This window comes from Nuphar pumila, chromosome 5 (assembly GCF_984573655.1).
Source record: "Nuphar pumila chromosome 5, dmNupPumi1.hap1.1, whole genome shotgun sequence".
NCBI classification, from domain to species: Eukaryota; Viridiplantae; Streptophyta; class Magnoliopsida; order Nymphaeales; family Nymphaeaceae; genus Nuphar; species Nuphar pumila.
Window position 1 is genome coordinate 112,170,049 of NC_143253.1, and position 27,002 is coordinate 112,197,050.

General features: G+C 39.6%; 2 protein-coding genes across 12 annotated transcripts; both read right to left on the bottom strand.

Moving 5' to 3' along the window:
- Positions 1-1,388: 1,388 nt before the first annotated feature.
- Positions 1,389-4,666, bottom strand: LOC149838148 (uncharacterized). The gene is made up of 2 exons (XM_090006420.1): positions 4,457-4,666; positions 1,389-2,845 (listed from the first exon to the last, which is right to left on the bottom strand). Exons 1-2 carry the CDS (start codon positions 4,484-4,486, stop codon positions 1,712-1,714), a joined length of 1,164 nt encoding a protein of 387 aa, XP_089862546.1. The 5' UTR covers positions 4,487-4,666; the 3' UTR covers positions 1,389-1,711.
- Positions 4,667-11,557: 6,891 nt separating this feature from the next.
- Positions 11,558-23,095, bottom strand: LOC149838149 (uncharacterized). Of its 11 annotated transcripts, none has more exons than XM_090006411.1 (13): positions 22,936-23,095; positions 17,808-17,902; positions 17,550-17,716; positions 15,579-16,334; positions 15,429-15,476; positions 15,027-15,341; positions 14,525-14,586; positions 14,305-14,400; positions 14,023-14,107; positions 12,821-12,871; positions 12,427-12,534; positions 12,012-12,061; positions 11,558-11,921 (listed from the first exon to the last, which is right to left on the bottom strand). In XM_090006411.1, the coding sequence occupies exons 3-13, from the start codon at positions 17,619-17,621 to the stop codon at positions 11,897-11,899; spliced, it is 1,668 nt and encodes a 555-aa protein (XP_089862537.1). In that variant the 5' UTR covers positions 17,622-17,716; positions 17,808-17,902; positions 22,936-23,095; the 3' UTR covers positions 11,558-11,896. The 11 variants fall into 11 exon arrangements, with proteins under 11 accessions (XP_089862537.1, XP_089862530.1, XP_089862531.1 ...); XM_090006404.1 differs by having other exon boundaries at positions 15,027-15,344; XM_090006405.1 differs by having other exon boundaries at positions 15,027-15,344; positions 17,550-17,724.
- Positions 23,096-27,002: the final 3,907 nt, after the last annotated feature.

The window sequence follows — 27,002 nt, forward strand, 5'->3', positions numbered from 1 at the left end:
CACAGGGCGACCATGGAATCAATAATCGACACAAGGAGATAAAGGCAAACACGCTGTTTCGCTTAATGAGGTACAACTCGCAGCATCACAAGGAGAGATTAATGCTAAACCTGAAACCTTGCGTAATGAAAAGAAAATTTTTACTTGTTTGCTAGCAACTCAATCCTCAACTCCAACCTTTTACCACACATGGTAACCAACCAAAGAAAGAAAGAAAAACACCAAAAAAAAGCAGCTCAACCCTTTCATATTATGTGGTACAACCAACAAGAGGACCACCAGAGCAACGAAAACACGATGAAACCCTGACCTAATGCAGTTCAGTAACCATTTCCTAACAGTCAACCTAAGCTCGAACCATTTGATTAAATGGAATACAACTTTAAACTAAATAAGTGCACCAGGGCCAGCACAAACCGGTAACTTGATTAGGTAGAATTAAGAGGACCAATGGTGCAAAGAACCACAAATACCAGAACCGACCACTTCACCAAAAGCATTCAAGCAGATCTTAAACTAGTCAAACGGTTATCTTAACAATCATCACTTTATCTGATTAGGTCAATGGTCATTAGTAAAATGGGTTTTGTTCTATGGGCCCTCCTCCTCTAGATTCTAATGTAAGAACAGGTTCCCCAGGAACACTTCTCCAGAGATTCCAGGCTACAGACCACCCACAATTGACCACCACTTCTACAAAAAAGATAGAAAGGAACACAAGGACAATCTGTGAGAACAAAGATCTGGATCTGAAAGAGGGATAAGGGCGATGCATCAGGGCCTCCGATCAATATTGCATGTATTTGACAATGTGGTTAAAGCCAAGGCCACACTTAACAAAAATCATGATGCCCTACTACTGTGATCAGACTATAATTTTCTTAACAGGATTGTTTTTAGACTCTGGAGGTGCAGGCCCTGAAACCAATATCAACAGACAGCAACAGCATGGCACGGATGGTGGGGATCACCGTGCAATGTGAAGGGTAAAGCAAGACTCTGGCACACCTCCCCACCAATACCTCCAAGACGTGACCACGATGATCACAGGACTTCTTCCACTACACGCTGTCTCCATTATCAGTATTCAAAAAACACACCGGCCTAGATAGACAGAGATGAGAGACTGGACAAGCAGTTGCAATCACGTCTTTGATGGAACCTACAACACAGTTTATATTTTGACCTGGACCATCAATCCCTACAAGAAAAAGCAACATGAACACAAGCTTGTTTGCTGCCTTTAAACATTTGGCTAAAGAAAGGAAAGGGGAACATTGACAACAAGGTTTCTACATAACTAACCTGACTCAAACAGTAGTCTTCCATCAAGCCTTCTATTATTGATGCATCTGCACAGAAACCCCAAAAAGAGCTAACGAGAAACATTGCAGGAAAAAGTTCCCACCCCTAACAACCAGCACAATCCTTATTAATTTTAGCTTCAACCCCTTTACATAATTTTCACAAAATTGATAACAAAAAACAAAGAGGCCACAGTTAAAATGTATGCCCCTTCTGTACCCACCTGATAAGTTAGTATCGCACAGGATGGTCTTTTAGTAACAATGTGATTCCAAAGTTCAACCCAACATTTGGTATGTTTTCATGATTATAAAGGAAAAGAAAAGAAGAAGAAAAAAACAGGTAAAAAATATTACAACTGTTGAGCCAAAAAGATGGAATAGAAGATAAGAAAGGAACTTCAATATCAACTTTGTGCAGAGGAATGGGGGGCTCCTATAATTTGTGCTCTGGGCCATCCTGGAAGTGCCGGAGATTCAGGAGGAGAGGAGAGGTGGAGGGCGCTACCAGAGAAAAGATTGACTTCCTCAAATTCCGCGGGTTGGACATCTTTCAGCATGGTCCGGAAAGAGATAGACCCACGCTTTGTTGATTCGTCATCGGAGATCCTTGCACTGCTGTTTGTTGAAACCAACTCAATGATGCTCTGGTTAGCAATAAGCGAAGCATTATCATCGTCGTGATCGCTGACAACCAATGATGCAGGCCTGGTCGAAGTTCCACCTCCCCTTGTACCGGTTTCCATGCTCCAGCCCCTGAGTTCTAATGAATCAGCAACAGGAAAATAGACGAGAATCCCAATCGCAACTGTTGTACAAGAGAACAGTGCTAGGAATGCCAAGAACTCAAGAACTTCATATGCTAGCTCTCCTGGCTTCGTCAAAACAGTAAAGCCCAGAAATAGAATCCGGATAGGAAGCAAACCGACAACCGAGAGTAGCAAATAGTAAATCCTTTTTTGGAGGCCTCCGTTGATCACCAAGGAAACCATTCTTGCCCCAAGATAGAAGAGATAACCAATCAACAGGGATGCAAAGAGTCCATGAAGAACAGTACTCAGCAAAGGGTACATGCAGAGGATAGGCTCGTTAGTATTATGCCCAACAGAATAAGCCTGAATGAAGTAGATGGGGATTTTCTTCAATCTGTCCTTGAAACCTTCTTCTTTGGTGAAAATGGGACCAACAAATAGAATAACCAGCTGCAAGATGAAAATGGGAAGGCAAAAGAGGAGAACATGAGCAATAGTCTTTGCATTCCACTGCCCGCTTAGTGTCCCTGAATCTCTTTTCTGAATAGAACCACGAAGCAAAAGCACCATAGTAACAAAGAGACTCGGCTCCGCAAAACCAAAACTTGAAAGAATGTAGAGCCTGCACAGATTCTTCTGCCATAGCTGACTCAAGGAATGCAGAATCCTATTCTCACTTCTAAGAAGATCCAGACGCACAATTTCTCCAAAGCCCCACCAAATGGCTAATGCAATAAGCATGATACGGACTACCCAAGGGCCATTAAAATAACTCAACGGCAGAAATCCCTGTCGTTTGACAAGAGAATGGAAGAAAAGTAGGTATAAAATGCAAAACACACCCAGCAATACCAACAGAACCACTAGACAAATTGTCACCACACCGAGTGCATCGGTCGAGAGTCTGGTCAGGGGCATCACCCAAAGCTCGAATGAAGCGCATGCTCTCTTCCAGCATGGATACAAAGATACCCTTCTCTAACTAGGAAGCTTCCGCAGGTTGCCAAGGATTAGGATCCTTCAAGTATATAGAAGAAATAGCATCCTTCCAATTCAAAATGATTCTGTAACCGAAAAGGATGCAAGATCTATAGACTCAGAAGCAAAAAAGCGTGTCTCTAATCCTATAGCTGCATCAGAAGATCATTGAACCATTCCAAAGAGTCCCTACATTGCTTCAACCAAACTGGTGGCATTACGATCACAAGCACTATGATGGTTGGTCGATGTTGTGTTGAACATCCTTGATATATACATCCACATCTGTCACTTGAGTTCAATGAAATCCAAAACCAAGTTTAACACATGACTGTAAGAAACAGGGGAAACGGCCAAAACAAGCAAATAAGATTCACAGTCCGAAAACATTGATTCTCAAGTCATAAGAATCTTCTTCACCTTTCTTCCTTTTCCATCAGCCGTGCATAATTTTTCAAAAGGAAAGGAAATTAAAAGAGAAGTACAAATCAGAGACCACAGAGAGCTTGTGAACTGAACCGCTTAAATCCTAACATGACACCAAACCGCAACCGCAACCGCCATGCATCAACATCAGACCACAAAATGAATTCATCGTCGCTAAATGATTATACCAAGAGATAAACACAAATGGACTAAAACCCCATAGAATTCTTCACAACTAGCACTCTATCGACACAGAAACACACAAATTTGACCGAGAGTAGCACTTGCATTCTGTTACATTTTTCCAAAACCTAACCAAATGAACCCGCTTACGTTCAACCAAACCAAGTATTCCTAAAACATAGAGGCGAAAGAAAGAGGGGATATCAGAAGTTAAAAACAACAATTTCGAGATAAACTTAAACCTTTCGACTAGTAACAAACACCAAATATAGGGAGAAATATGCAAGTTTTAACTCCACGCACCCATTAAAGAACACCAAATATAGGGAGAAAGACGTAACTTTTAATTACACGCACGCATGCATTACACGTTCAGGTTTTTTTTAACATTACTTACAGTTTGTAAAGAAAAATTCGTAAGGAAAGTTAAAAACCTAAACATTCTTTTGCAAACTAATTTTCCGGGAAGCATCGAAGATTTATAGAAACAAATGCGAAAATTTCCCCACGAAATCCTAAACATTCTCTGCAATACCCCCCCCCCCCCCAAACTCCAAAAACACAAATCATTTTCCGCCCAAAAGCATCATCAACTCACGAGCTCGCTAAAGAAACCGTCCGATTCCCGACTCAACCGGACAGATACCCTCACAACCGAAACAATTTCTACCAAACACAAATAATATAACATCTACAGACCATTCACCACCAAAAAAAAAAACCCGCGTACCACTATCCAAACCCTAAAACACGAGAATCCAAACCTAAACGGAAGTCACCGCGATAGATAGAGAGAGAGAGGTCCATCCGTACCTCTCCGGTGAGTTTCCCGATGGTCCGCATTATCACGAGCGCGCACGATCCCGCCGCGTCGGAGAGATGGCCGGATGAGCGCGCATTTTCCGGGAAGAACCAGGTTGAATCCGGCGACAGGCTACTGGAAACCAGTACGACCGGCGAGGCGACTGGCCGGAACGAAGATGGACGATCGGAGAGCACAGAGAGGGGACGAACCCTCAAGCGAACGGAGAGAGAGAGAGAGAGGGCACTAGTTAAACAGCCTGGAGCCAGCTGTGTCGTGGTCTAGTAGGTTCGGATAATAACCTCAGGTTCGTGCACTCCGAGCCTAGCTGGCTTTCTTGATCTGCGGTCCCGGTGCCTTTTGCAGGGGCCCGCGACGACAGAGCGCCAGGTGAGAGCAGTTGGCTTGTCAATGGGTCGGGTCAAATGACGGATGTGGTGCTAGATTCGCGGGCAAAAGGGTTTTACGGAGACCCGCTGGTTGCGGGGAATGGTCTCCCCGTACGCGTCGTGTCAGACTCTTCCTCCTCACGTAGAAGTGTCGTGTCTATACTTACGAGTTGCACATTCGACACGTCCGGATCATGGTAGTTCCGAATCCAAATATGAATATTGGGCAGCGATCAGAATTCTAACCATAGTGACAAATATTGAGAAAATATAGTGAGAAATTACCCGAAAGATAAAAACGGTAATTTCTTGCAAGTTTTTCAACAAACGCGATATTTATGTTTTTATCAGCTATTTATCATGAAAAAACCGTATGGTTTTAGGTTTTTATTTATGTTTTCTTTTAAAAATAATTTTTATATTTTAAATTTATTTTTTATTGTCAAGATTTAAAAAAAAAACAACTTCTCACGAGTTTTTGGCTGACAATATTTTGCCGTTTTTACCTTTTGTCACTATGATCCTAACTAGTAGTTGTGGATATAGTTTTGATTATCGGAACAGGATGGATATCCAAATCTGTTTACATGTACATAAGCAGGTACAGTATGAGTTTTTCACTGTATGAAATGGAGCCGAATTTGAATCTACATCCCATTAGTGAAATTTGGGATTAGTCATATCTCATCTGAATCCGATTAGGGATAGGATAAATGAGTAAGGGTGTCAACGGGTTGGGTTTACCCAGACCAAACCCTATAGGATCCGGGTATGGTGATAAATAAAAAGACCCGATTAAGACTTGAGTTTGGACCCGAAGGTCTGATTAATACATGGACCCGAGTATAGTTTGTGAAATTTTATACCAGACCAGGGCCCAACCCGAGTTCGGATTAAGACCCGCAAATTTTCAATGTAAAAATGATAAAAAATCATTATTTTATCGAGTGTGGTTCAGGTTTGGTTCATGTAGTTCTTATCGGGTATGATTTTTCTTATGGTAGACCCGATTAGACCTGGGTCTGAACACAATACCATACCCGAAATTCTGATTCAAGTCTGGTTCCATCAGGGTCCGAACCAAACCCAGACACGATGACACCCTTATAAATGAGTGGAGGGAGCTGAGCTTACATTCCCTTGCTCAAGGACAGCTTGTTTTTCTCCATCTCGAGCCAAATAAGCCAAGCTCAATTCAACTTATTAAGACCCTAGCCTTAGCTGGCTTACTTGCATTTAACTAACTTTAAACTCTATATTAACTTTAGGTGTATTCAATTAATTGGAATAATAGAAACATCCTGAAATTAGTGTCATTTTTGTAAATATAAAGCCACCTTTGATGTGGGCCATTCTTTAAAAAAAAATCAAATACTATGGTCCAAGGATTGGATTGGGTCATCAATTTATGAGTTTGGTTCACACCCAATACTACGAGCAATATTACCTAAGTTGCCAACTGATCTCATAGAAACACGTCTAGGGATGGCAGTGGGGCGGGGCGGGGGACAAGGTCTCCACCCCCGCCCCGCCTCAAGATTTTATCCTTCACCCCCGCCTCCATCCTCGGTGGGGATGGATTTTATCCTCCACCCCCGCCTTCATCCATGTTTCATGCCCTCCATCCCCGGTTCAAACAGGGATGAGGGGGGTATTGCGGGGAAAAGTGGTCGGGGCGGGGTTGGGGCGGGGATCGTGGTGGGGACGGAGCGGGGCGGGGAAAAGTGCACGTCCATCCCCGTCTCCATCCCCGAATGGGGATGGATTTTAACCTTCGTCCCCGCCTCAATCCCTGTTTCATACCCTTCATCCCCGGTCCAAATGGGGCGAGGCGGGGCCCCGCTTTCCCCCGGTCCACTGCCATCCCTAAACACGTCTTTAGAAAAATAATTAGTGGAACTCTGTTTAAAACACATCTTTCTCAGCAAGACTAATGAAATTTTCTTCTTCTTTAAGAATGCAAGTTTTTTTAAAGAAAATAGTTAGAACACGAAAAATGATATGTAGAAAAGATACTTCTAAAATGACACAAATTTATGTGATCTCAATCTTAATCACATTGAGCATTTTGTTCCCAACTTGGTTTGTCACCAGCAAGATATGGTGTGCTTTGTGGTGGTGCCTATGGTGATGTGCATGTTACTATGTGGAAAGCTCATGACAATGGTTATGACATGTTGTGGTACACAACATATTTGGTAGCATCTCGGCAAGTAAGCATTGGTGTGCATCTTCTATCTCAAGTGCATCTGCTCAACTTCATGCTCCATGCCTTAGAGCACCTTGAGCCACCCTTGGCCTTATTCTATGTTTGAGGGTGTCGTGTCACTCGCAACCCGACTCAACTTCATGTTTGCAACTGAAGGTATTTCATGGCACATCGTTTGGTATTCTCCTATTCAATCATATATGAAAAACATGTTCATGAAATTGGAACGAGAAAATGAACAACTTCACCTAGGGACGAACAAGGTGTCATCGGTTTATCAAAATTCGATCCTTTGTTCGAGAGCACTTTTCAAGAATCTGACTAAGTAAAAAATTATACTTCTCCAAGTATTTTTTGGGTCCCTACTAGTAGTAGGGGTGAAATCTTAAAACACTTATATATGGACCCTTTCTGTGGCTTGTATTGGTATTATACCCATACGGTCTTGAAGAGGCAACTTTATCTCATGGGTAGCAAATTGATGTACAAAGAAAATTCTCTTCTTGGGCATATAAAGCATGCATTGAGGCTCGCTCTTGCTCCCCATATTGCCGTCCCAACAATGATTTCTCTTACCTAGAGAGTTTCACTATGTCATTCTAGCAATTGACTTCAATGGGAAGGGGGTCTCATGAACCTTTTCTATCGCAACAAAAGGTCTCTCGTAAGATCCACATTACGTCTCGGATGGACCACAGGCCCCAGGACTCATTTTTTGCCCCGTTCGGTGCTTCATTGGAACTCAATATTCTCTAATGTTTGTGATACTTGTTTGAACACGTTGTTGGCTTTTCGACCCTCGATTGCTTATGTGCTCGTCACGAGAAGGCGATACACACATCCTTAGTTGGTTTGATTGCTTTTACGCCAAAGGCATTGCTATGCTTTCGACTTGCTCGACTTGGATTTTTCAAAGACTTTCAATGCGCTAAGCGTGCATGAGATATACGCAGCCTCCAATTCACTTCTGCACTCTCTAAAGCTTAACTTAGATCATTGCCACAAAGCTTTCACACTCCTTTTAAGACGAGTTGCATGTGGGTCATGGTGCAAAGAGTGCCTAAGCATCCTCTTTGTCCAATAAAAGAAAGGTTACTTTTTGCCTGTGACTTTGCATTTAAATCTTGTCATTCCTATACTAGCCATTGGGACCCTAGAGGGTTTGAAGGCATATATGCTTGCTTATAAAGGACATTGGGGTAAGAAGGAATAAGAAATTAGGTAGGAGGTCTCTCTCTTCCTTTTCCTCATTCTCTCGACCCCACCTGCAACCCTCACTAAGGGGAAGGAAGCACTGCCTCTATCGAACAGGTAGTTGTGTGCACACACCATATATATATATATTCTTTTTATTTCATTTACAAAATTAAAATTGGATCAAACCTGTTATATTATTTGTTGCTTTTTTTACTCATCTTTTACCGGTCCGTTTGAATGCAAAAGATTTTTAACCATGTATTCATCCTTTAACGAATGTCTGCCCTATGATTAATCTAAAGTGATTGTAAGCAACCAAATGGATGCTGCACCCTCTTGATTGGGTAACAATCACGATCCAGAGTAAGTGTTGTTAGGTGTAAGAAGGTAGGGAGAAAGAATTCAAAGAAGAAACATGGGTTGTTTAGAGGAAGTGGTCTTGATGAGGTGGAATAGTCTCATATTGCTTTTGCTTGAGTTTTCTGAGGGCTTTATAAGCAACTAGTGAACTCATACACTTGTTCCTGAGAACAAGGGAGTGGGATGACCACCACACACACGCGCGTCCGCCCGCCGTGCCGAGCCGAGCCGGGTTCGGGCTCGGGTTCGGGTAATTGGCCCTTTAGGGCCATATCCAATCAAGACAAAGTATCTTTTTACCCAAGGTTTCTTTGGTTTTTTTAGATTCGGTAACGGGTTATGGGAATGGATAACGGGTCACAACTCCTCGTATTCTGTGCCCGTTATGGCCCCTTGGATTCCGTAACGAGTCTCGATCTTTCGAAGACCGTTAACGGATCACGTTTCCTCAGAATCCGTAACGGGTCCTTCCACGTTTCATAACCGTTCGTGGGTTATAAAAGCGTGGTGAGGGCTGGGGTTACAAAAAGAGGCTGAGACAGACGAATTCCTAGAGCTCTGCGATTTTCCATCTCCCCTATTACTCTCTCTCTCTCTCTTTCCTGTGAGTTATCCCGAAAGGGGTTGTTCTGCAACTTTAGTTCGAAGAGGCTGTTTTCGAAGGACGATCCGTCGGAGTGCACCGTTCGGTTCGTCGTGGCTATTGTATCCTGGGGGAAGGACGCCGGACCCTGATCTGCACAGTATATGGGGGCGAATCTTCTCTAAGGGAAGTACTTTCGTACGCCTTAGCCTTTTGCACAGTATTAACATGCGTTCGTTGTTTTCATTGTGTTCTATGCATCTGTTTGCTCTTATGCTGTCGTCTGGATTTTGGTTGTTTGCGGAAACCGACATGCCTGCACCCTGTTATTGTTTATGTCGTCTGTTTATCATGTTATTTACACTGTTATATTTCATGATTTATTTCGTGTTTTATATCATGATGACGATTGTGAAACTGTGTGATCTAAAAAATGATCCAACAAGTGTGCATATCAATGGTGTACTGGATACTCGGTCAATGATAACACATGCAATTTTCTTAAAGTTTAGTTAGTTTCAGCCAAATGACAACTACAAAAGAAAATGGGAGTGGTGGAAGTAGATTTTTTTTGTGTGGCCTAGGCCAAGGGAAAACCCCCTTCACTGACTGCATCTTGGTAGGGCTTCGATTGATGAAACCCTTGGCTGAAGGAGATTTTGACTAATAGAAACCAAATGTAATTTAGAGTGTAAGAAAAGGATATGGGAAAAAAGATTTCACTCTTTCTTGATTATCGAAATTGATTGCCTTTATGCAGACATTTTGAATGGCATTTGGGAGCACTTACTACCCATTTTAAGCAAGACTTAAGCAAGAAGGACTTACATTAGGACTGGGGGCCCTGACCCGCCCAAGAACCTGAAACTTATATGGGAGCCTTTATTTGGCTGCTCCCAACATAGGTAAAAAAAAATTAAATATGGCCAAAACTTAAAATGAAAAAAAAAATTGGTTTATGTTTGGCCCCTTCCCCCAATAAAAGTTTCTGGGTCCATCCCTGCATTAAATCAAATTGGATCTTTGCCAATCCATGGAGGCCACCTCAGGAAGGATGGACTACAGTGCCCGTTTACAGTGGTGCATCGGTCTGGCTGTCCGGGATAACATGGGCAGGTTTCATCAGATGGGCTGGATTGTGAGACGCCATTCAGCAGGAGAAAGAGAATGGAAGTGGGGGGGGGGGGAGGGGGGAATTTTGCTTGGCAAGGCAGACTCGCAACAGCTGATCATTGAGTCCTTAAGGCAGGATGTAGTGACTGTTTTCGATCAGGATATTGAAGGGAGATCAGCAAATGCTAGAATGGACATGTGGGTCGTTCAATTTTTTGCCGAAATACAAAGATGTCGATGCATTTGGATTCCAAAGGAGTATAATACAGTTACTAAGAACCTCACCATATATGCAGTCCTTGGTTACCATAGAATTTGGAAAGACAAACCACCAGACTGATTTCCTTTAGATAATGATGTTTGAATGGTTTTGATCAAATGTAACTGGTAGGGATCTGCCTAACCCCAGCATGTCAATCCAAAGAGAAATTGATTGCCCTGTTGTAAGTGAGAAAGTCCAAAGTGGCTTTCTCCACCTTCAGTATATTCCATCAAATCAACATTAGACAAACATGTTCACTAAAGCTTAAAACTTTATTTATTTTTATTTTAAAGGTACCAACATTGTTTTTGTTTTTTTTTACCTTGAAAGCAAGTTGGGCATTATGCTCCACCTTGAGGGGAGGTATTAGGAAACCGAATGTATTTTAAAGTTAGGGATGTGCTGAGATTTGTTGTAAAAATAGAGTCTCCGTTTGTCATACATTTACCATATTGATCTTAAAATTAAAGGATATTCTTTCCTTGCATGTTGTATATTGATTTTTTTATGATGATGTCGTATGTATGGTTTACATATGCAAGAAAGAACAATAACCTCTATTCCATATTCTGTGTACATTCGGGATTAGCATATTATCAGGAGGGCAAAGGATGATGTTAGCGCGATTCAGGCTTGATAGATTTCAATGGTTTTTAGATCTCTAAAGAATGTTAACATCATTCATTGACGGGTTAACTCAGTTAGGGGTAGGGTTTTGCCTAACCCAACTTGTCTATCAAAAATGGAAAAAGAAAAAAAGAGAGACTACCAATTAGAGCAAATCCCAAACAAATAATAAACCTAACCCGTCCCAGCTATATGATGAGACACCAAGAAACAAAATTTTTTTGAATGATCACCTGTCAAGGAAATGACAAATGATGCTTCTGAGGCAATTTCAGAGACCAAAAAGACCATTATCTTGATCTATCCATAGAGCCATTCAAATCCAAGTTGAGAGCTCTCCAACTTCGTGATGGACAGCAGCAGCTTGGCATGGGCTTGTAATGAAAATTCTCCATCTTAACAAGGATGTACAGATCACATATCAGGACAGAAAAGTTACACATGATCTTCATTCAAACAACCATGAGCTAGGAACTATCTATTGAACCACTTTACAGACTGTCATAAAATGACAGACATACCCTCTTCATACATGATCCTTCTATCATTATTTGTATTTCTCTGCGTCTACAAATTTATGTGCTACTAAAACAAACAATCTTTCATGTAGTGGAACTTTCTGTATTGAAAATCACTCTCCTGCAGAGAGAGAGAGAGAGAGAGAGAGACCCTATGGCATTTACATAAGGCTGCTCATCTTTCATGTGGAAGTCATCGCCAGTACCTTATTGGTTGCCTACATTGGTTGTATTGCCATTAAATCACTAACATAAACTTAAAGCTAGAAAGACAGAATCCAAGTGTGAAGCTTAGAGACATGGAATACCTGGGCTTTCCACTGCCTGATAACAAGTTAGCCGGTCTACTTGGAGGAATCTGCAACCAAGATGTTAGGAATTTAAGTACGCAAAGAAATATGAGTAATCTGCAAAATCTAGGCTTCAGATCGATTGCCTAGGGAGTTGGTTTGACCGAACACAATTCGGCCAGGCCACACATGGGGACAATCCACACTCATGTTCAATGCCTGCAGTCCCCATGCCCTTCATACATAGATGACAGATGTTATATCCATTTTTGTGTAAAACTGCTCGAAGTTATCACTTGCTCCATGTGAACAGTTGGTTCCTCTAAAAGATTCCTTTTTTGTTGTTTTGTTAATAAAATAAAGGCCACTTGAAAACCTTGGGCAAACTAATTCCCATTTGGTTCTAAAAGTCATGAATAAGTTGAAGTTTCACCTGTTTCTGCTCTGGATTAGAAGGCATATTCTTGTAAAATCGAGGCAGTGGTGTTGCAGTAAACTTCTTATTGGAACTGAATACTGACAGCTTGGATTTCTCTGTCTCCTGCATATATAATTCAGCATTGTACCATGAGACCATAAATGTGAACCATTTTTAGAAAAAGATTGAAAGGCCTCAAATTTCTCTAGGCAGTAAACATGGGCTTTTAATTTTAAGGTCAATATCTCTGGAGATCCATAACCTTCTACAAGTTGTCTCAAGAACTTTAAATCACTGTTCGAGGAACCTGTCACTGGTTTAGAACTTTGACATGGAAGTATCTTATTAGAGATATCCAAAGACCGATTTTAGTCTGATATAGATAGAGTTTAAAAGAAAAAGCCTTTACCTTTGCCTGATTCTTCTTCTCAGCTTCCTTCACTCCAGAACTATCCTTCAACTTCATATCAAACAGGGACAATGAAACAAAGGAAAGTAAGTTGCTGGAAAAAGGTAAACGATAGCATTACATTCATAATACAACTGAAGTTAAAGTATTAATGGGCTTTGAACCCTTGAGTTGCATCAAAGAAACTCTCAGAATTAAACTTGATTCAAAGATGGTTGACAAGCAACATGTCCATTATGCTGTGGCTCAAGACGTGTTGTCATGTCAAATGGTGAAAATAACTGAAGATGAGTTTTGCCTAAGAGAGCCTCTTCAAAGTCAAGCTAGAAATCTTTATGGTTCTACACAGTAAAAGATCTGAGAAAACTGCATATAAGCAGACAAAAAAAATTCCATCATCGTTTTAAAAGTCACACTTGAATGAATTTAAGCACCATTTTCATCTCATAGAATACAAGCAAACCTAATCATCACCATTTTGCGTTCAGGCCACTCATTCACAACTGCCCGATTCAACTTGAATACAGTTCATATAGAAGCTATTTCAGCTGTGTTGGCGATCTTATAATGAAACTGAGCAGGGCACCACCTAGCAGCATCTTTAAACTAAAATAATGCCAAACTGACCTGCTGCTCGAAGGAAAGAACTTAAGCAAGCTAATAGGCATTAAGTCAACCTAGTTCGTTATGGTGTTCATGTCTGCAACGTCAGAGAGAGAGAGAGAGAGAGAGAGAGAATGGGATTCATAACAGAACTAGGATGAGGAAACTGACACTTAAATTCTTGAAATTTCCACTCTCATCAAAGTGGAGTCAAAATATTGAGTCTCTTCTGGATATGAAGAGCAAGGGGAAAGAAAACTGGGTTTCTCATTATTAATTGCAGGACACTACAAGAAAATATGATCCATTTTTATAAACCTCCAACAACATTTAATCAATCATGAGCCTCTAATAACATCTACCTTGTCTACCAGTAATAAAACTGAATGGATCATTTTCTAAAGAATGTGCACAGTGATGCACTTGTAACAGATAATTTTCTAGCAATAGAATATGTCCATCGTGGTTCCTATTCAAGTAGATTTTATGTCACCTAATATGATAAAGAGTATCACACATTTGCAACTCAAAATTCAAAACAAACCCAAATTAAATGTAGCACAATCACAATCTTTATGTCAATGGAAGAAGAGGCCCACCTCCTCATTTGCTGCTCTGGAATCACGTCTAAGGCTAAAGTCCCGCCCTTTACTTTGACTTGATATATTGCCATAACCAGTAGAACTGTCCACAAGGAAAATGTGCAGATACATTATTTAAGACCTTTACTCATTGCCTAATCCTTATACTGCAGTCAAAACATAGATTCAAACTTTAGATAGCACAGAGAAAAAAAATGTGAAAAGCAAGATAGTGTTTTGACAAAAAACATTGTTCTGCAGAAATTATAATCCAGCTCTTAAGATATTTGCTAGTATTACATGGTGCTTGGTCTGCAGTCCGCTGCAGCTGTTCTCTTAACTCTGGTATGATGCCTATTCAACATCCCTGGCTTTCTAGCTCCCTCTTCAAGAACTCTGAAATCAAAATAACCTTTTAAGTTCCATCATTTCAAAACCAACCTAGCAATTCTATCTTATACGCTTTAACATTTACTATCTAGAACAGTTAGAACACCAAATACAGTACAACAAACTTGACCTTTTATTATCTGCAGCTGCCTTTCGGACATTGCTGCTTGCTGGCATCACTTTTGACGTGTTCTGCAAGCAAGAGAAGTTATTGAACAACAAATTACATAAGCATAGCTTCAGCAGTCATTTTCTAGTGAGGACATCCACTCTTAAATTCAGAAGAATGGCTTGCAAAATGACGTCAATTGAGCTGGATGGTTAGGCCACACTGTCATAACTGAGGGGTCTTGGTTTTGAATCCCATGGGGATTATTACCCAATACCCAGCTTTCCAATTAATAAAAAAAGAAAAAAACATGGCTTGGGTAATCATTATTCCCACTCTTTCCAATATTAAGTGGATTAGCAGTAGCAACAGACCAGAGACTTACACAATTCTATATTATCAGCATGAAACTATTATATGACTAATCCATAATGTTGGAGATTAACTCAGCTTCTTTATATCGTGTGAAGAATTAACATTTATGACCAAATAAAAGTTTTCGACAAAGAGGTTGAAAGATTACCAGTATGCGTGATGGCTCTTCTTTACGAACAGACATTCTTGTCACCATTTTTGAGGTTTTAAGACTAGAATTCATGGATAAAGTGCTTTCAACTTTAGGAGGAACAATTTTCTTCTGTAGTGCTGCAAGAGATGGACTTGGAGTGATGATGGGTACTCTTTGTGAGGAGGCAGACTTGGAAGCTCTGGAGATCACATTGATCTTTCTTTTCACTGAATCAGTCCCGTTGGCCTTTCCAGTGGGTCCTTTAAGCACTTTAGATGGGAGCTTAGGTTTATGTTCTAACTTCTGATGGTTTGTACTTTGTGCAGCAGCCTTCTTAGGTTCAATTACAAAATAAGAACAGACTTCTGAGCTTGCTTTCACATTATTAGAAAGTGTAATTAATATAACCTATATTACCTTATGAAATGATCCCAAGTTTCTAGTATTTCTACCCGAAACAGCAGCCTTTGCAAAGCAGGTCAGTTTCAAATCAAAATTGGTAAGATGATGTATAAAGTGAATCAGAAAGAAGACAAAAAAAACAGAATGTACAGAACTTTGTCATACCTTAAGGGACGTCTGCTCCTTGTATCTCTTGATATTCAACTCGACCTTGTTAAGTTGATTGCTTCCTTGAGTTGTCTTTATGTTTTTGCATGGGTTTAAGGGTGATTGCGGCTGTGCAATTTCCTCTTGAGTAATTATTGCTGGTCCAACAATGGACAAAGAACTTTCATGTTGCCCCTTGATTGTATCTTCAAGACTGCCATTGGGCTTGTTCTCCATCAATGTTTCATCCTTTACACAGCTTTGTGATTCATTCAAATTAGATGCAGAGAGATCTGGGTCCAAGGAATAGGCCTCTAGAACATCAGTTATGATTGCATCAACTGCTTCACCATTCTGCATACATTGATCATTCTGATGCGTTCTTTCATTACTAAAACTTTCTGATTCTTTGGGAAGAAATGTCGAACAGTTATCAGTGGATTCACAGGTCTGCTCTTCAATGTGTTGGTGGTAGTCCACTTCACCATTTGAGTAACGGTCAACACCAGTGGGGTGACTGCCAACACCTCCAGAATCCAGTCCATGTGCATCCTGTTGAACTTCCTGCAGTTTCTTAAGAGCTCTAATTTTTTTGTAGTACTCTTCAAAATATGCCTTCTTTTGTGCAACCAACCCAGGAGCCTTGAACTTTTCCAATTCTTCCTGGCATCTATTATGCGAGAAGACAGACCATTTTTCCCATGAAAGTGACTCAGCTGCAAATCTTCCAAAGGATACCGAACCTTGATCCAGCACCCCAGAGGTAGATTCTCCCTGGGATAGATACACATATAAACTAGTTATAGTATACACATGAAAAACAGAAACAGGATCATGTTGATGAGGCAAATTTTCGTCCAAGAATAAATCATTTTTGTCATAAAAATGCAAATTATCACAGATAATCAATATGAGAGACTGTGACTCAAATCAGACATGTCCACGGGGCATCGCCCTAAAAGTGAGGACACTTAGCTAACCTAGCATCATGATAGGTTCATACTCACCCAATTTATTCATTGTCGAGTTATCGACTAACTTGATGACAATAACAAGTATAAAGGGGCAAAGTAACTGCCATAGCGGAGTACATACACTTCAGTAGTTCACCACCTAACTCCCTCAGCCCTTCATCAATGGAAGTTCAAAATCACAAAAAGAAACAGTACCATCATGGATAACAATGATTACCATCACGAATTAGGAAAGTTGAATGGTTTATTATCTTTCACTTTTTCTATGCATGGATTTACTCCAAAAGGCTTTCAATTTGTTCCAAGGGCATAATATCCTCTACATTTCTTCCTTATATGCCTTTGCTAGTTTCCAATTCATCAGGTGCACTCTTCAAAACTTGCACCCCAAGCACCTTGGCTTTCTCCAAATTCTGAACATTAGCATGTCGAACGAAAAGCTAAAAAAGAGAAAAAAGAAGAAGAAAAAAGCAAAAACAAAGCAAAACAAAATTCTGCAATTCAGCGACTCAAGCGTTGAATCCGAAAATATGGAAAGAATCAAAGATTATGTTCCAGAGGAAGACAGCCAATATTGAAGAGCCAAAAATCATATAGCATTACATACAACATTCAAACAAAACAAGAGTTAAAAGAAAAAAGACAGGCTGTAGTTCGAGAACAAAAGAATACCCTTTAGAACTTAAACAAGAAAAAAAAAAGAGAGAGATATCTCAGCTTGACAACAGAAAGATTACCCTGTAGAAAGTTGATGAACAAGATTTCTGTTAGTCTTTTTCCTTCCCCCCCCCCCCCCCCGGAAAACGTCACCCCCAAAAAAATTAGTTACAGCAAAACAGCTGAAAAGTGACTGAACACCTCAAAGCCATGAGAATGACATGTAACCAACAAGAGGTGCATGCATGTTTGAGGTCCATATAGACACAGACCTCTACTACAACACAACACGAATCCATGCAAAACAAATTTCACAAGAACACCAAAATAAACAAAAATCAAGGGAGTCCCTAGTCACCTGAGAGTCGTCCCCATCCGCTAGCCCGTCATGAGGCCACTCACAGTAAGCTCCGTCCATATCGGTCGCCATCTTAGAATCCAGAACTTGGTCACCACCAACCCCTTCTCATCACACACAAGTAGCTGCAGCGGGCATTAACACCACCCACCATGAGCAATTTTCTCCTGTACAACTGAAGATGCAAATTGAGTTTTTCAACTTTTTCTTTTATTTCTTGAAAAAAAAAAGAGAATGGTTTGTCTTTCTCACACATACAAAAAGGTAGCCAACCATGAGGGGATGACAGTGTGGGGTAGAGTGTGAAATTAAAAGATGTCAGATGTCCCGCAGCTCCCCGCTATCGAAAGTAACTGTTGAGTGGGGCATTTAACAATTGATTAACTCGTGGCATTCAATTCAAGAAAAAAAAAAGTAGCCCATGTACGGCCCCCCGTTTTGGGGGGAAAGGCAATTGTAAAGATTGTACAATACAACGCCTCCTCACCTACTCCACACTCGGTAAGACCAGCTGGTTAAGTTTCAATGTTGTACCAAATGATAGTACAACTAAGATGATGTGATTTATATATGCGCATATTTAACAATATTTAATATGGGCGTCAATAGGCATCCTCGTTCATTAAATTTAAACCCTTACTGTACGATCTGGTTATTCTCATCAGCTCGTGCTCGTGTTTTTATACATTTTTTATATATTATACTTATAATATATATATATATATATATTTATTTTTTATTTTTTATTTTTTTATCTATACGAGTTCTGTCCAGCCCAGACGAACACCATATGTTCGAGCTCGACTAGTTTAAGCTAAAGGAACTGCTCGTTGCCTCGCTCGTCAACTAGACGAAGGGATCATGAACAAGTTTGCGACAAACCAAACAGAGCCAAGTCACAAGCCGCTCGGTTCTTTTACCAGCCCTACCGGTAGTTAAGCTCCGGTGCGCCGTCAATAAGCCTAGAAAAGGGTTGGAAAATTTTCGTTTGGGACCAACGTTTTGCTCTTAATTATAAAAAGCGGTTCATGTTGCTGAATTTCGTAATATGGGTCTCTGTTTTTCTAAAAACAACCCAACAGAGTCTTACTACTCTCATCATTGACCATTACCCGTTTAATTTCAGTTAAATTTAGTCAAAAAGTCGCTAATGCCCTCAAATGACCAAAATACCTACCTTATCTTTTCCATGAGGGTAAATGAATATTTTTCGATTCCAAAGTGTAATAAAACTCAAAAGAATCACTGTTAACACTTAACAAGACGATGAAGTTACATTAAGCCGAGGCCTCTGTTTGAAAGTTTCTGGAAAAAACACAAGCCCATCTCCGGCAATTCAGAAACATCAGGCCGCTTTTTTGAGATTAAGGGCAAAAAGGTGGCCCCTAAATGAAATTTTCGCAAGAGGTTCTGACTTTACTAGTCAGGATCTAGTTGCCCTTAGCTTGTATATACTGCTGAAAGGTATGCTCTTAGCTCACTAGGAAAAGGCTCCACAGTTCATGATTTTCTCATCACAATCATGATTTTCTAAGATTCAGAATCTCCCAGAATCAACCCATTTAGATAGAATCTGCATCTTGTACTATCTACTTTGCTCCAGGCACTTGGTTCCGATTGAGAAACCCAATTAGGATACAAAACAAGCGAAAGAACACTGACCATAGCCCAGTCAGGCTTGTGCTACCCTGACAAAATCACAGTACTTTATGTAAAGAATAACAAAAAACACTTGTAAAAATATAAGAAAACAAAACAAAAAACAATAATATCACGATGTTATTCAAAACAAAGGGTATTTCAATTTCTCATAAAAAAATTTTATCAAGATTTTTACCTCAAGTGAACTTCTTGTGACAAAAAATCCAAAATATCGGTGTTGACTGTGGCGACAAACAAGGCGCGCATGGAAGCTCCAAGTCAAAAACAGATCCAACCCACCCAAGTCAGACAAGAGTCCAGTGGTGGGTCGGGACCCACCAGAACAAACCAAACAGGCCACTCGACCCGACATTTCCGAATCACCAAGTTGGCTAAAACCGGTGGACTCGGATCGGACAATCCAACCACGATAAGGTCCAAAAAGAGCTCCCCAAACCAGAAAAAAGTACCCTTGTCTGTAGGTAGAGCTTGCAATGGGTCAGGTCCTGATCCAGGAGACGATTAGGACTGGACCCACCTAGCAACTCAAAGTTGCTAGGCAGCAAGTTCCTGCGGGCCCTCAACCTACTTGGTTCACTTTTATTTTGATCCATATCCAACCTATAGCAACAAACATGGTGCCACTTTGAAAAAATTGCGGAAAACAAAAACTATAAAATGATAAAAAGCCTCAATAAAATTGTACTCAATTAAAAATGTTTATCCACAAGATCACACATATCACAAATTTATCCTTATATATTTGTTTTCAAATCAGCATATTGGGAGAACCCCTTGAACTTTTTATTGTCTTTGAGGAACCCTTGCCGTGAACCAGGCCACTTAGGGGGTGTTTGCTCGGCACCCCTTCAGTGGATTCCACTGCCGTGGAAACTGAATCGGAAAAAAGGGGTCCTAGCATGTAAAATGACACACCCGTCGAGGCGTTTTCACGATGCCATGTTTGTTTTGGCATTATGGGGTCAACAGAAACGCATTCCCATCAATAAGTTTCTGAGGAAAACCCAGATTTTCCGTGACACGCAAATGCCCCCTTAATGAACCTGTCCCCTAGAGAGGCAAAGTCTGGGTGGGGCCCACGACCACCCCGCATTGCGTGAAAACTTTATATTGTTTTTATCCATTTCTTTTTATTTTATTTTGCAGAGGTATTACAAATAAAACATGAGAAAAGCGAAAATTTTAAAACCTCTAAAAAAATTAATAGCGGGCAAAATCCCGTTTAGAAAAGCTTTTATCACTAACACATGAAAAAAAACACAGAAATTTTAAAGCCTCCCAAAGAAATAATAGCAGGCAAAATCCCGTTTAAAAAAACTTTTATCAACGTGGTCCAAGTCCAACCCAATATTATTTTAAAAGAAGACTTAAAAAAAAAAAATAGCATGCTTTTGTGCAATTATGAAATGAAAATGATGTGTTATCTCCAAGCTATCTCAAAACAAAAGTCACCAAGCTGTGGGCTTTCACATGTGGATCACTCTTTTTGTTATTTCCAAAAGCCACCCCTGCTTTCGTACAACTGGCAGCATAATATAATGGGGCTTGACTTCTAAGTCAATCTGTGCTACTCTGTGATGTAAAGAAGAACCTGGATTTTATCCCCAATTGGACCTGCATAGTGGATAACCAAATCCCTGGTTGCTACTTAAAAACCCAGCGGTGTCCAAAAGCATTGTCACATATCTTGCCATAAATTAGAATTTTTTGTTTTTACAAAATATCAGAAAAAACCTCAAATTCATTTTTCGCTTATAAATATAAACAAATAAAAACATGTAAACTATAAAAAGTAAAAACTACAAAAAAAATAAGGATAAAATCACGAGAAAGTGAAAATAGATGGAGATTTTAATAGCAATTTGAGTTTCTATAAATAAATCCAGGGGAATGTTCAAAATATCGGCGATATCTACGATTAAATTCAGAACTGTTAAGAGAACCCCGGTAACATACAAGTGTGGACTTCATGTAGCCATCGTTTTATTGAAACTGGATCAGAATCAACATGGATCAGACCCAATCGGACCCGTTTGGAACCCTATTTCTCTACTTTAACTTTTCTTCCCTCTTCACCCGGGAAGGCATCTACCCGCTATCGGAATGACCACGTCACGTGGCTGTCCTCGCACGTAAACCTCTCAAGAAAAGAATATCAGATTTGGTAATTTGAGAATATATTTTGTCTTCTGCAGCCGAAGTTGAGCAACGAAGTGCGGCAAATAAATAAATAAACAAACCGATAAATAAATAAATAAATTATATATATAGAAAAACTGGAATATGTTTACCAGCAAAAAACATGAACTAGGCAATTTCAATTTTTTTTTTTTTGCAAATCTAACGTTGCATATGCACTTGGCGTGGTCCATTTGCTAGGAATTCACTGTTGGATCATATGTTTTCGATCAAGAAATATGATTTTTTGGTACTTGAATATTTACAAAAATTTTGAGCCATGATTTTCAAGCCTTAAAAGATTTTTCTTATACATAACAATCGGATGATTCAAGAGTATGATTATATAAAATCAAGCATCTAAATGACATTCATACAGTAAAATTTAAGATTTTTTTTTATGAAAATCTTAGTTTATACAAAAAAAAAAACATGTTTTTGCTGGTAAACATATTTCAATTACCCTATATATATATATATAGAGAGAGAGAGAGAGAGAGTACATTGACTAGAAAATCTCAATTTTCTTTTTGTTTAGATTTTTTAAAGGTTTGGACCTTAAAAAATTGACCTACCACGTTTGTTAGCAGAAAATGAGTGGTGGATCAACTTTTTGAGGACCTAAAAAATCAATGGTCCACGATACTTGAAAATTGCATGGTTCAAAAAAATTATGTCAGAATGAAGAAAAAAACATGATCCAAAGTGTGTTCTCTATTAAATATGTCATGCTCAATAAATCTGTGAGGCCCATTGACTCGATGGGATACCACTCGCGATTTCTAGCTAGGTTGGTAGCAACCAAATATTAAGGGTGGGTGTAAACTTCTTGTGAATTAGGCATTTCTGATATAAATAAATAAATAAATATATATATATATATATATATATGCCCTCAAATAATTAAGGATCAGAAGAAGTTGTTATAAAGTTACAAAGGACAAATATGAGAATTCCTTTTATAAAGGTAAAAAACGAGGCTGAGATTTCCTATCGAATTATCATCACAGAAAAAGAGAACGGCAGGTCAAACTAATTTCCATTTTCAGATATTACCTGAAACTCTATAATTGTTTCTCAATGACCAATATGTCCCTGGGAGAGTAACACTGCAACAGTGGCAACCCTTCTCCAGACGAATTGCGTCCGGACTTTACCCTCTACGATTTCCCAAAAGACATGCATATGCTGACCAGGCTGCCCTTTGCGCATGGTCATTACGGAAAGGACGAGGGCGAGAAACGTCCCGGAAACACATACTCACAAACAAACAGACCCTCTCAGACGGAACCCGAAAACCAGAAATCAGATTCCAAGAGGTAAAAAAACAGAAGCACGAATCGGTTCGTAGCGGTAGAACTAAAGGTTCGTTTGGCTTCTGAGGACGGCACGATCAGATCCAAACGCTAACAACTCGAATCAGGAAAAGAAAACAGAGAAAGAAAAACAAATGAAATAGCTACGGAATCTGATCAATCAACAAAAAAAATATAGAACAAGCAAAGAATAGATGAAATTAAGAAAAGAAATTGCGGGAATTCTTCACCTCGATCACTCTCGCGGCACTCCGGACAAGACAAATCTGACCTGAAACGAAGGCTCTTTGATCCTAACCGAGATCTCCTCCTCCTCCTCCTCCTTCAGAGAGAGAGAGAGAGAGTAGGTAGTATTTATTGCCGGTTACCTCGCCTCACACGATGAACAGAAGAGACGAGAAGAAAATAAGAGAAAGAGAGATAGCGATACCGGTGACGTCTATTTATACGTGGCTCGACTATGGCGGGTTTTGGAGCACACATCCGGACCCGAGTGGACCCCACATGTCTGCCACAAGGAGCTACCCGACTCAGATAGCGTGGCGTACTGCGAGGCCGTTTATTGGAGAGGCCCATCCACGAAATTTGTCCTCATATAATTGATCCTTAGCACGCGGGAATTTCTTGTAGGGTTGAAAATGATTAAAAAAAAACCCGCATGATTGGACATCTGACCCGAATCCGATACATTTCCGGATATGGACGTTTAAATGAGTCTGGGGTTTATACTTTTCATTTAGGTTCCAATAGACTTAACTGGATTACGTTTGGATTTGCACCGGGTTCAAAATGATATTTTATGTGGGAATTCAAATATACGTTCTTGACTTGGAACAAATTTTTCTGAACTTATCTTTAAATGAAACTAAGTTTCTCCCTCCTCAAAATTAATAATACCTAGACATTTTGGATTAGACTTTAATGCATTTCAACAAATCTTAATCCGATCATGACCCAAACTTGCATCTATTTTATACAATTTGTGGTTTGAAGAATTGCCTTACTGGATCCAGTAGGCAAATATGGGGCCCCTGGTTGGAACCCAACTATATTACATTGTATTGCTCGGCACCGGGTCCATTTAGAGCCAGTAGGCACCGGGTCCGTTTAGAGCTCGGACCGCCGGACTTTAAATGCGGCCTGGCCTGGAGATGGCCCAGCCCATTTACTAATGGGATGGGATTTGGTCTGGTTCTTAACGGGCTGATGTTTGAAGAGCAACGTACCCATGACCCAGAGCATTGACCCAATGGGACAATGTGAAGTGGGGCAGGCTCAGCCCGGCCTGGCCTAAACCCTACTAATTAGTGCAACTAATTAGGTAAATAATAAATAATTAACAAGTTTTCATGTACCAAACTAATTATCTTTCTACTTTTCATAAAATTAATGTAACTAATTAATTTACTAAAAATAGTTACCAAGTTACCTGATTATTTTTTTTCATTTTTATATTATTAAAAATTAATAAATAACTCAAGGAAAAAGGCATCTAAAGCAAAAAAAAAAAAATGAACTGCTGAAAAACAAGGAAAAAGGGTGCTGTTGGGGTTGCGGTTCATCTCATGCATAAATGGCATCCAAGGCGGCCCTGAGGATAATATCGCCAAAGGTGCCTCTCTGACCCATAGTCACCATAAGCTTTTCGTTATATAGGGAAACTCGCTTCTTCATAAGCGGGAAACTCCTCGCTTCCCCGAAAAGAGATAAAACTTTCAGAAATTAACCCGCTTTCGAAGTATGGAGATCTTTCTTTCTTTTTCTTTTTCTTTTTCTTTTCCAAACTGATTTCCTTTGGTTTCCTTAATATTTCTCTCGCTTTCACTTCTTATGTTTTTCATATTAGAAAATTATATTTTTTATAACAAGTTAGCTTGTTTGACTTGGTTGAGCCCTTCAAAAAAACAGAAGCTAATAGCCTTCCATCTACACTTGTTCCACTCAAAAATCATTGATAAGGAATTGGCTTGTGATGCTCAGAGTGACTGACCAACTTCATCAAGACTCACTAATCAAGGCTTAATTGTCTCAAGAAACTATGAAATCCATGAGTCAACAAAAATCTAGATATTTATCTAATTGGAAGATTTTGGTCTGAGCTAACAAAATATAAGGCCGTTTGTTGATGAGCTAGAAATTGTATTTGAAATTACAGTGGCCCATTTGAATATAAAAAATGTGAATGCAAAGAAAAAGAATATAGTTTTTTCATTTGTTCCAAACAAGGGAATTTTTTTTGAAAAGTTTCCTAAATATGAAAAAAAATTCTATCTTTTGAGATACAGAAATTTCTCATATAACAATATTCTCTCTCTACACACACCATTAATTTTGTGAACTTAAATGAGCTTGAAATGGACGTTTGTTTATGTCTAGGGATGGCAGTTGACACGGGGAAACGGGCCCCCACCCCGCCTCACCCCGTTTGGACCGGGGATGAAGGACATGAAATGGGGATGTAAGCGGGGATGAAGGTTAAAATCAAAACCCGTGCGGGGACGGACTTACGCTTTCCCCAGTCCTGATCCCCGCCTTGCCTTGCCTTGCCCCGTCCAAATACTGTCAACGGGGCTCCCGTTGTTTGGTAGGAGCAGTTAGTGCATGTCACCTTGTGTTGGGAGGTTGCAAGTTCAAAACCAATGATAGCTTGTAGTTGTATAACTGGTGGGGGTCTCCTAACCCCAACTTGCCTATAAAAATAAAGAAGGTGAAATGATAAAATTTCGTTAAAATGAAAGAATTAAGTGGAATTTCATACGCATAAAAAAAATCCGCCTCCTTTAAGGTATGCATGACATGATATTTTCATTAGGACGTTAGAGTTAGGATCTAACTAAATGTTTTTGAAAAAAAGATAGAAACATCATTTATATTAAAACATAAGTATGCTTGCAATGACTTGTGATTCTTGGATTTTCTCAAGATTACGTGATTGTAAATCATAATCACAACAAATTTTCAAGTGCTGTGATCATGGAATTTCATTCGCACCAAAAATCATTTTGGTGGATTAAAATTGCTTCCTGACATGGTTGTTCCGCAAGTCCGCGGGTTCCACGGTATGCAGGGCATGATATTTCCATTAGGACGTGGGAATTATGATCTAACTAAATGTTTTGATCAAAAGAATGAAACATCAGTTAGATTAAAACACTTAATTAAAATTGTCATGCCATTCAAAATGATCAAATATGAACTGAATCATGGTCAATCTGAGGCCAAAATCCTCCAAGAGTCTGACCATATATGTCTAATTCCAATCCAAAAAAACACGTTCATATTCTATTTTGAGATTCATATATCTGAACATAATGCATCGGGTTTGATCTGACTGAGCCTGATCCATTTGTAGCCCTATGCACACACATGCAGGCACAGACACGTGCATGTGTACACACATACATGTAAAAACACAGATAAGGCTGTCAACTGGTTGGGTTTGTGTTGAATGCCCAACCTGGCCCAAACCTCAATACCTAGGCAAGGGCATAAAATTTTCTGACCTGAACATTACATGGTTCGACCCAAACCCGACCAAGTATTATGTCGGGTTTGGGATACAATGTTGTATGGATATCCACCTCGACCTGGATGAACCGAGAGCATCTTATATGTATATTTTAATTTAGATGTCACTTTTAAATACCCTTTTAACTATACAAGTCGGGTTTAGGGTTCATTTTCTGACATAATCAAAGTTGGGTAAGGAACCCTACTAGTTGTTATTTAGGTGGATTTGGATAAAACCCTTATTCAACATAAACCTGACCCATTTGACCATTGAATTTGAGGCAGGCAATCTCTTATTCACGCTCATTTGACCATTGAATTTGGGTTTAAAGCAAAGTTGGTGAAAGCGAAAATGAATGAAATCCAATCATTTTTATCAGCATGGTGGTGACCAGTGAAAAGAGTTCCTTGTGGTAGAGTGTTGGAAAAGGTTTTATCCAAAAAATAGAGAAGTTTTGCAGATTATAGGAAATTCAATCTATCATTATCTTATCTTAATTAGTAACCCAGTTGTAGATAAAGTTTCTTGACTTGTGACTAATTGAGGGATTGAATAAATGAGAAAGAAAGAAAATGTGTGAGTTTTTTTCATGAACGTAGGCCCTTTGGTCGAACCACATTAAGGGCTTGGGTGTCCATGACCCCACTTAGAGATTATCAGCTTTGGCAGGGAACTTTGTCATAAAAAAATGTTTAAAACGGTAATATATTGACAACTTCTTTCATTTGAAAACTTAGCTTTTTTTCTTGCATTAAAAATGAAAATTTGATTTTTCACACAGAAAAA